The 10,922-nt window shown below is 42.0% G+C and overlaps 2 protein-coding genes across 2 annotated transcripts; one reads left to right on the top strand and one right to left on the bottom strand.

The window, feature by feature from the left end:
* Positions 1-2: 2 nt before the first annotated feature.
* On the bottom strand, positions 3-3,446 carry rnaseka (ribonuclease, RNase K a). The gene is made up of 4 exons (XM_079215639.1): positions 3,314-3,446; positions 2,620-2,699; positions 1,590-1,713; positions 3-377 (listed from the first exon to the last, which is right to left on the bottom strand). The coding sequence occupies exons 1-4, from the start codon at positions 3,386-3,388 to the stop codon at positions 360-362; spliced, it is 297 nt and encodes a 98-aa protein (XP_079071765.1). The 5' UTR covers positions 3,389-3,446; the 3' UTR covers positions 3-359.
* A 1,598-nt stretch (positions 3,447-5,044) lies between these two features.
* LOC306733489 (BPTF-associated chromatin complex component 1) lies at positions 5,045-8,196 on the top strand. Its single transcript, XM_079214737.1, has 5 exons — positions 5,045-5,160; positions 6,217-6,311; positions 6,407-6,645; positions 7,034-7,141; positions 7,877-8,196. Exons 1-5 carry the CDS (start codon positions 5,140-5,142, stop codon positions 7,939-7,941), a joined length of 528 nt encoding a protein of 175 aa, XP_079070863.1. The 5' UTR covers positions 5,045-5,139; the 3' UTR covers positions 7,942-8,196.
* The last annotated feature ends 2,726 nt before the right edge of the window (positions 8,197-10,922 follow it).

The raw sequence follows: 10,922 nt of genomic DNA, 5'->3' as shown, positions 1-10,922 counted from the left end.
TTATCAACATACCTTTAATGTTTCAAACAGACGTTACAAATCAAGTTCAGAATATGATTTCAAGCTGAAATAAAATCAACAACTTGATTTGACCAACATTCCACACACAGACACTCTTGTACAGTACAGTCAGGACACAATCATTTACAACCTTTTACATTTTTCAACAAGAAGAATCACTGAAACTCTGGAGAACAACTATTTGCGTTCAAGTTTTAGTTTTTTTACCAAATTCAGTCAAATCATTTCAGCACTTCAGGTGATCAGAGGTAGAATTAATCTCATTTTAAATAAACAGATCTGTCCTCGCACAGTGTATCAACACTGCCGCTGGGCGCTCCTCAGTCCAGCAGGTGGAGCTAGTGCACCAGGTACTCCTGTAGAACAATGAGATAAACAGGCATTAACAGAAGCGAAAATTATATTTAATACATCATAAATCAATTTAAATCATGAAATATTATACTGATGGGTGGTTTTAAATCACGATCATGATATTACTACTTACACACATGCTCTGTTCCTAAAGCCTAGTTTATGGTTCTCCGTCACGTCGCCGTCGACGTGACGGCGTCGTCGTTGAGCATTCGAAGTTCTGCGTCGGGGGACCGCGTTGCTCTGCAATTAACCGCCATGCCACCAGGGGGGTGTGTCTGTGTGGCTGTGTGGTTTCAGGGGTTATAGCCGAATTCCGGTCACAGTAAACAATGGCGACCAAGTTGGAGCGGCTGCATTAAAGTTGGAGCTCATCAATATTGAAGAGCAAATGCTTATATTGCAAATGTTGAAGCGCAGGCGACAGAGAAGACGTTTGCGGAGGTGGTCTGTACGACCACTAAACCGGTCGAGGCTGGGAAAAAGCAACTGCCGGAAATTACGTTCTGAGCGGACCAATCACAGCGCTTGCGGTCCGCGTCAACGCGACGCGTAGTTAGGATTTTTTGGAGGTGCGCGTCAGGCTACGGCGTAGGGGTCTGCGTCGACGGCGTAGCTACGGCGTAGCTGACGGAGAAGTATGAACTAGGCTTAATTGCGTATCATAGTGTTTGTGATTTTATGTTCAATCCAACAAAATTGTATTTGGGGATTTACATTTTCAGCCCCTTTTTTGGTGATTCTATGTTAAAAACCTGATTGCCATCATGTTTGTTCTGTCCAAAGCATATTTTAAAAAGGGGCCATGTCATGCTCATATTCAGGTTCATACTTGTGTTTTGGGTTTCTACTAGAACATGTTTACGCGTTTTAAAGTTCCAAAAATTGATGTACCCGTTTCCCCCCTCTGTCTGAAACGCTCCAATTTAGCGCCTGTCCCTAAAAGACTGTTCTAATTGGCTTGCGAGAAAAATATGGCGCACCTTTGCGAAGGTGTAGCTCTCAAGCCGTGGGCGGTACTTTAAAGAGTGTGACACAGGAGGGGAGGCCAACCCGAATGGCTTGTTGAGTCATCTGCTTTCTGATCTCGACACAAGACCCCCTTTGATGTCTCAACGCTTCCTAAAACCGACACATCTGCCCTTTGCAAGGTCAACAGGGTTTAACAGAAAATGCATTAATTAATAAAAAAAACACCAAATAGATGACATCACCTTCTGCTTGTTGAGCTTCATCTGGCAGCAGGAGAAGGCGCCAAACAGGATGTAGATAGCAGCTGCTATGAAGCAGTTGTAGCCCACCTTATTGTACAGGGCGTAGATCCTGTCAGGGTTCTGACTGAGGGGGGGGGGGACACAAAGCTGCAGCATTAAAACCTACTAAAGCAGTGAACATTGAACAAAAACTGAAAGCAGTAACTGCTTCGATATAGGAATGTTACCGTTAAAGAAACGGTTCACTGCGTGTTAAAAGGTGCAATGTGTTAAGATCTGGACGAAATTTCAGTTAAGTTTTTTCAGTCAGCGAATGATCCAATGTCATCAACAAAGTGTGACGAGGCTCCAGTGCTGACGCTGCACAGATAGCAACTGAAATGGGGGTGCTAACCAGCTAGCCGCGACCCATTTCGTAATACCACGTGTACCCCGAGGCGCGACTGTGAGACCCTGTAGCATCCAGTCTGTCCTCGGGCCAACGGGAGAGGACGAAGAAGAAGACGACGACGACGATGACATTATAAGATGCATTTGCACTACAAGCAGCAGCGTTGCCGGCTCCGTTGTCAGCAAGTCGCTGTTAGAAGCGTTGCTCAAGCGCTCGTTACCGTCGTCATTTGGTCAAATAGCACGGGGAACCGGCTAATGGCGTTTGTTTCATAAATGGCTTGCCGCAGGGGGAAACCAAATGTCTATGTCGTGTGTGACAGCTACTGTTTGTAGCTTCCTGTCACCGACTTCCTCTGAAAAACCACCTGATGCTGCGTCACTCGTCGGCGTGAACGCAGCATCAGAGTTTTAGCAATTTGGTTGACTTTTGTGTATTGTCCACCTGCTGTTAGTTCGGGGTTTTGCTTTTGACTGGAAATTGGGAATCACACAGGACCGGGTTGTAGAGGTGAGACGGCGACCCCCTAGCCCTGGCCAAATCCGGCGCACCGGCACTTTGAGCAGCGCAGCGGACGAGGCATCGAGCCTCCGAGCGGCCGCGTAGATCTGGAGTGAGGTGCGACGGTAAAAGCCTCACTCATGGAAGATGTCCTCCGTCACAGGAACGTCCTCGATCAGCACTGCTGAATGGGTGGTGAAGAAAATCCCCAGCATGGCCTGAGGAGGAAGAGGGAGACTCGTTACTGAAGGGCACATTTTAGTCAGAGGTCTGAAGGATACTGAACTAACATTCAATTAATGTATTGTATGATTGGGAGGACAAAAACTAAACATTTGAGGTTCTGTATGTGATGAAGACCAGGCATCAGCAATTATACCCAAATACTCATTCAAAGTATGATTATGCACAATGTAGTTATTTCATGACGTCAAATTAATTTGACCAAACTTAGTAACTTAATTAATTAATGGCCAACACGCAACATTAATAATGATGAAAAACAATATTTAGCTTAAACAAACTAATAATTGTATTTTTCTATTTATAAAAACAAAAAAAAGAACTGCTCCGATTTGTTCCCTGCAGTAACTCCGTTTGAGCGCCGCTGGTTAAGAGGTTCAGTTTTATGGTCGTTTTGGAAGTTGTACTTTTGTAATATTTAATATCAATGCGAGAACAAACTAAACCCCACAACTCAGTAACACGGAGGCGCGTTGTCTCCTTTTGACACGGCTTCAGTGGGAAAGAGTTTTAGATGGAAAAAAATCAAGGCACGATGACCGAGAATTAAACTTTTTTTTTTTAAATAAATAGAGAGAATCTCACTCACCAACATTATAACGCCCCACGTGCTCAACACGATCCCGCACGCGGCGAGTTTGGGTCCGCAGATCAAGCCACGCATGATTTAAACTCCGTTCTGCGACTAAAGAAAGTTGACTTGCTGGCCCGACATCGGTCACTTGTTCGGTCAGATGACTGTGACTGAAACCCGGAAGTGTCTGCGAGGCTGAGAGTCGAGCAGAAATCACCGCGTGAGCTCTTTGAGAAGTTGTTCGGATGTAAACGTATGCACCACGTGACTTTGCAATCATATGTCACGTGACTTTTCTATCGCTGATACTGCATTCACGTAATGTCTGTAAAGTGGGGGAGAACAAGAAAACATTCATGTTTATTGACGCGTTATTTCAAAGTTGTCACACTTTGGTTAATAACTAAAATATCTACTTGTATTGTGTAGCGAATAGTTTCAAACTGAACGCAGATACAAACTGTGCATACATGCAAACAAAATAGCTGAATGGATTAAGGTGAATATGTTATTCTGTTCGGATGTAACTGCTGCTGGTGTATTTAGCCTGCTCGTATTTGCCGGTTTAAACGACACGGTGAGTCCATACGCTTCCCTCAAGTACCGTCGGAATTACTATAATATTCAGTCCACGCAGACAAATGTAATTATTTGTTGCTTTGTATCCTTCTTTCCGTTGTTGTTCTGTGTACTGACTTTTTAAACTCAAGTTTAAAGTAAAAAAACGAGGTCCCTAAAAATAGTGCCGGGCAGGTTCTTATTATGTTGTAAAAACATATAACTCTGAGTTTATTACCAGGACGTGGACCCAGCTGTGAAAGTAGTAAATACCAGTCCAGTTCTGAACACGGTCCACTTCAATAGTCTACAAGACGTAATGGTCTCGTTGGCTTTGGTGTTGAAATGGGTTCTGCGGTGTCGTCAGGTGTGACATCGGAGTGATTTTTTTGGTAAACCAACACAAACTGTAGTGCTTTTTTCGGGGGAGGCTTGCACCCACTCATCATCTGATGCTATTGGTTATTTGTGTAGGTGGTTTTACATGTTGTGTTTTCTACTATCCCTTATGTCAGTATCTGATTCTGTAAAGCTGGTTCCCAAAAACAAATCACAAGATGATGATAATATTGTATTGTATGTAGTATAATATAACAGAATACAATTAAAACACAGCCTCAGACTCATGTTGGGATTGAAACTTGAATGACTGCTATAATTTCTGCAAACCACCAGATGTTACTGTGCTGTGTGCTGCGTTCAATGCCTCTAGATGTTCAGTCTTTTTAAAAGTCCGAAGACTTTCAAAAACACAAGATTAATTGAAACCACTTATACACATCTAAATATCAGCTCATCGAACTATCATAATATGTATTCGAGTAACGTCATCATTGGGTTCCTCTTTTTATTTTTTACATTAATGTTACTGTCTGTATGTTGAGTGTACGATTGTTTTTCATACAAGAAAACCCAAAGCCCACTATCGCGCAAATGAAAAGCATCGCTGAACATGGAGATTACGAGGACCCTGAAGGCGGCATCTCCTTGTTGTATTCCGCGCTGTTTGTCTCCAGTCGTGACGTTTTCACAGCAGATACAAATACACTTCCATAGCACAATGCAGTGTTTGGTTTAAATGTTGGACTTCTCCGGGCGCTGAACGCGGCGGAAGAGGAGATTTCTAGACACCCTGCTCCATCAGGAGGAGCACCACATGCTAACTGTCCTAGCTAGCTCCACTGTTAGCGTCGTAGCAGCGGTTCAGTCCACTTCAAGGCATCACTGAGGCTCGTACACTATAAAGACTACACACAGTCCATGGTACCACGGAGAGCCGCACAATGACCTCCGCTTCCACTAAAGTAAGTTATTTTTTTACACATTAACTACTGAGGAGTAGTTTGCTGCTGCAGTTAGCGAGGTCGGAATAATATTAAGCTCGTTATATATTACTTTCAACGCACACAAACGCTCGAGCCCCTTGGTATGTTTCCCGCCGCCGCTCGCGGGCTTAAACAGTGAATGAAAGGTCACCGCCCCGTTGAGATATGGATTCAGGGAAGTCGGCTCTTTGATCAGTTATTTGGGGAAACGCTTACAGTTTTTAAGTGTGTTTCCATTCAGCTTCTTTTATGAAATGTATACGCGAGAGTCTGCGTTCACCCGGTCTGTCCTCACGTTGTTGAGGCAGAAGGGGAGCAGCCTGAAACCAGGACAGCGGAGGCTCTTAATAGCAGCGCAGTGATACTCATATAACCTGGTCACGGATAGCTATATTGTGCGTTTGTCAACATACTTTCGGTCATGTAGTCGATCACTGTGTCACTCCCAGGCGGCAACCTCCGGTTCTGACGAGTGAAGCCGATGCGGAAGTGTCTTAAAACCTGCAATATCTAATTCTTCTCATGGCCAGCAGGGGGCGCCTCCTCTGGTTGTATGGAAGTCTATGAGAAAATGACTCTACTTCTCTCTTGATTTATTACCTCAGTAAACATTGTAAACATGAGTTTATGGACTCAATCCCTAGTTTCAAGTCTGCTTTAATACAGCATGGTGTTCATTTACTAAATGATGATCCATTGAGAGTCAAATAGACCATAAAGCAGGGGATGCTTCTGGGCGGGCTTACTGTGATTGACAGGTCGCTGCTGCTGTCAGAGCTGTATATGGCATCTCTACGCCACGCCTCCAGATTCCAAATATGGTAACTTCTGTTTATCGGTTGCGACAGTCGTGTTCCAAGATGGCGAAATTGCGAAACTCAAGTTATCATACTGATAGTCCACAAACCAATCACAATCACGATGAATACACACGCGTCTTCTATGCTTACTCCATGGAACTACATTTCCAGTTACTTGAGTCTTACGTTACCAGACACTGTGTCTGGTTTTAACGCTAAAGTGTGTGTTCCACAGGTTGGGGAGATCTTCTCTGCAGCTGGAGCTGCATTCACCAAACTAGGAGAGCTCACCATGCAGCTCCACCCAGTGGCGGACTCCAGCCCTGCAGGGTAATGCACTCTCCAAAATACTCATACATATTAACGATGAATGAAGGGTTTGCAGGTGTGTTGTGGCTCCTAACCCATGTGGATGCTCCTCTTAGTTCCCATCCTCCCTCCAGCGGTCAGGCGAAGGGCACTGTGAAGAGGAAGCTGTACGGAGACGGGGCTCTGCCCGCCTCCTCGGACGGGCCCAAGAAGGTCATCAAGAAAACCCTTGCCACTGTTACTGGGAAAGGCACGCCGACCGGCATCTCGGTGCCCAAAGCTCAGGTGGTCGCGGCGTCAGGTCTGCAGGGTTCCCCCTCCAGGCAGCTGACGCTGAAGAAACAGAAGACCGCCGGTGAGTCGGTGACTACGCGTTTACTATGACCTGTCATCCCTGCAACGTGAAACGTATTCTTCATTAAACCTGACAATTAAACAAAAATATAGAATCCACACGTTGTTTATTTTAGTCCTGCAAGAACGTTTTTGATCAGCAATCAATCTCCATCTGGCACAACATATAATAAATATATGTGTATGAATAAATATTATATATAATATATATATTCCAAAATGATGACAACCCACGGACCTCATTGTGAGTCGTTTTATGTTAGAACTATTTTCTGTCTTCCTTCTTTATGTAATGATTTTAGAGCAACTGTTCTTTTTATTGTGTGTGTGTGTGTGTGTGTGTGTGTGTGTGTGTGTGTGTGTGTGTGTGTGTGTGTGTGTGTGTGTAGATGTGACCCTCAGTGCTCTCAATGACTCCGATGTCAATAGTGATCTTGTGGACATCGAGGAACTGGGTGAAGGATCCAACTCCAAAAAACTCAACAACTTTGATCAAGGTGAAGTTCATGAACGCATCACACAGAGGGGGTTGATGTGGGAGGAGTTTTGAGGAGGGCTGTTCTATTCACAGCATTCTGCCCCGCCCATTTCTGGTTTAAACAAAATTATATTATTTCTGGTTTATCGCTAGTAGCGCCATTAACGACGAATGATATTTGGGAACGTTCAGAAGCTACCTAGCTACTTGCTAGCAAACACAGACAGGCAGTTTACTAAACCAACAGACAGGTTGGTTAGTCAGACAGACAGCTAGCTATTGCCAAATTAGTAGTTCTTGATTTTCATTTCTTCCTATTCTTTTTTTAATACCCTATGGTTATGCAGTGAAGGCCTCTGTCTACTTCTGCAGTAAGTTCCCATTTGGTTATTTGGATAAACCGATCACATATTTGGAATCTAAATGGTTACTTTATCACATTTAAAAATGAATAAAACGTAATGACAGCTTTTTGAAAGCATAAAAAGAGAATAACGCTGACATGTGCAATTATTTTAGTTTGCTTAGCAAAGTAATTGCAATTCCACTATGAATCTAATAAAACATATTGTGTGTGTGTCTATGTCAAAGCCTGATATCTCTTTTTCCTCTCTGTCACAGAGCTCCATTGTCCAGAAACTATTAGAAACAGAACCTGCTGTTTTCAGAAATTACTGAGCATAAAAAGAAAAGAAAAAATTAAACCATATATCTGTGAGTAACTTCAGACTTCTGTTGTTTTGTGTCCCCACAGATAACCTGAACCTGGACTCAAGCCTCATCATGAACCCCGGTGACCTTCCTCTGCTCTCCCGTTGACCTTTAACCTCCTGTAGACTTGAAATGACGGACAAAACTATGACAATAAGAGCAAAGTTGTGATGAACTGAAGTCTGAGCCAGAAGCTGCTGACCACCCACATTGGAGTAAATGTAGTCGTATTGAATATTGTGTTGTGTCATGCAGGACTCTTATCCAATCCAGCACTTCACACTGAGAGTTGTTGCCACGATCAGAATCATGTTTGGATCATGTAAACACATTGTTTTTTTGAAATACTGAAATAACTATGAATTGAGACCGTTCTCTCTTCTCCTCATTGACTTTTGCTTTGAAAGAACGTCCAGAAAATCCCAAAAGAGAGACTTTATGCCGTGAGGAAGCTGTTCTAACATTCCTTCCTGTGTTTCTTCAAAGAGAAGCCAGGAAAACAAACAACGCAGCAGAGAAAGCTCGGCTGCATCAACCAGATGAAATGCTTTCCATCCAGAAAGGTTGGAAAGCAGATGTTTGTCATTTTTATTCCATTTCATGTTCAATTCGGTCGTGCAGCATTCTGCTAATGTTTGTATTAGCAGGTGTTAACACAAGTTTCTGTTTAGGTCAAACATCCTGGAGAAGTTATTAGAGTATTTAGAACAACAAAGAGTGATTTGGTTCTGGTATATTTTCAATGTATTGGATGCATTTACTTAATTCTTTCCTTCCTCTGGACTTGCCAGTAAGCCAAACTACAAACTAGCCATTGGGGCAGCGGTAGATCAGCAACTGGTCGTCTGCAAAGTAAAATAATAATAGTTTTTGTCAGTGGAGCCTGTGTATTTGAAGAGAGCACAACGGTTTCAGCTCTCCTTCAGAAACGTCCGTCTAACGGCGAGGTCAAGTGGTGAAACAATTCTAAATGTAGAGTACACTTAAACTGATGTTGTGTTGTTTAGGGTGGCTAAATATATTTTTACATTATGTTGCTCACATGCTGGAACTCCTGTTTCTCTAAACTCCACCTTCTGTAGAACATGGAGAAGTATCTCATACAACCCCACGTCAAAAAAATCCAAACTACAAACTGAAAATGAAGGAATTAAAAATAAGTAGTTGCGACTCATTTTTAAGAGCTGGTCTTAACAACATATCTCCTTGTCTTAAGAAAGCGATTGAGTTATTGCACTTTGAATAAAAGCACACGGTGCGAGGGGGCGGAGCTTTGGGGCTCTGCAGGCTCGGGCGTGTCGTCGGCAGCGGCCCGTCGACTGGACCTTTTGCTGCTGTATCCCGGAGCTAGCCCACTAACGCTACATGGACGCTACAACCAACCTCCTCTTCACCTCCATGGAGTCAACGAGTACGAGAGGATAGCCAGTCGGCCATTGCAACTCTTAATTGTGGTCTAAAGACCGCCTGTTGCAGCTGTTTTGAACTGCGGCTACCGATGATAGCACAGTCCTGACCCACACCACCCCCTTGGCGGCTTGGAATAAGGGTTGGGTCAGGTTTAGGAAGGGAGAAACTATCGAGCCAACACCTGCTCGTTCGGTCCCATATTGAGACTTGGTAGAGGGCCCTGACTGAATCATACATATCCTCTGAATTCTGTTGAGCTGATTTATTTCATAGTACAACTCTAAGTAAAAGTCCTGCATTCAAATTATTCTTTTAAAGTGCTTATCAGGCCTTTAGTCAATTATTATACGATACAATATGTTAGAATATTAATACAAGAAATGTCATATCTAAACATCTGTTTGGGGCCCTTTTAGTTTAGCTTTTTTTAAAATTTAAAGTGAAAGAGGCACAATGTACTTTAGATTTACTTAACTAAGGTAGAGCTTTCAATTATAATATGAAGCTGGATAGTTTAATGAATAATAATTCATCAATTTCTTGTATTTTGTGAGTCAAATCTGAAACTGCAACATTGCCCAACCAGTAACATTTCTCTTGTAAGTTAAGTATTGTTTTAGGGTACAATGAGTGGTAATAGCCAACATTTGTTCTATGATGATGTAATCATAATACATCTTAAGCCGCTTGGGGCACACGACCAACATTACTGAATCACTGTTGGTTTCAGAACTTAAGGAATACACTTGTAACTAACCAGTAGCTATGACATCATTAATACAGTTTGGAAATACTTACAGGTTTCATATCACGATATCATCCATCTTCCTGAAAGTGTTCACTGCTTCTTGTCCTATGTTTCCACAGCAATGGCAATACTATCAAAGCTCATATTTAAACTTATAATATGTACATTATAAATATTAAAGTAGAAATGCAATAAGTGATTTATTTGTTTCTGCTGTACGTTCTTAAATAGACTTCATGTCAACTAAATTCAATGAAATCGTCCAAACTAATATTTGGCCATTTCTGCCTGTTGAGTGTGATACTTTGTAATAGTTTACAATAGTATAGTATATAGTAACAGACTTACAAATGAGCATTGTAATTGTTTAAGGCCAACAGAAACCACATTTCTGTATTTAGCCTGTTTTAATTTTATTAATTTACATATTTACGCACATCACAGCATTTTCAGTGAGCATGTAGGCCATGTACGGTATTAGTTTAAAATAATTTAAATTAAGAGAAGCAGAAATGCTTTTGGTAACATAACAACAATTTACAGTCTATGACTAATATTAAACTGTTTAGTAGTGGTACAAAGTTATTGTGCTAATGAATGTTCTATTACATTCATTCATTACGTTCAACTGGTTAAAAAACTACACTGTTAATGTGATGAATCAGTCATTGGATTCTTTTCATTTCAGTCCAATATGAAAGAGCTTGATCATCATGTCTCTGACAACTGAGTAAATTACTTCCACGGATGAAGACCCTGAGGTGTGGTTGAAAGCCCACTGATAGTAAGTAGACCTTGATAGAAAAAAATGTTAAAGCCTAGTGTGGCTCTGCTGACATTTTAATAACATGATACATGTTCATTTAGACATCAATGTGTTTAAATAAAAATATACAATATTCATATTGGTTTGTTTTTACACAAGAATAGA

This window comes from Taurulus bubalis (assembly GCF_910589615.1).
Source record: "Taurulus bubalis genome assembly, chromosome: 3".
Classification (NCBI taxonomy): domain Eukaryota; kingdom Metazoa; phylum Chordata; class Actinopteri; order Perciformes; family Cottidae; genus Taurulus; species Taurulus bubalis.
The sequence above is the reverse complement of the archived record's forward strand: the minus strand, read 5'-3'. Positions and strand labels throughout refer to the sequence as shown.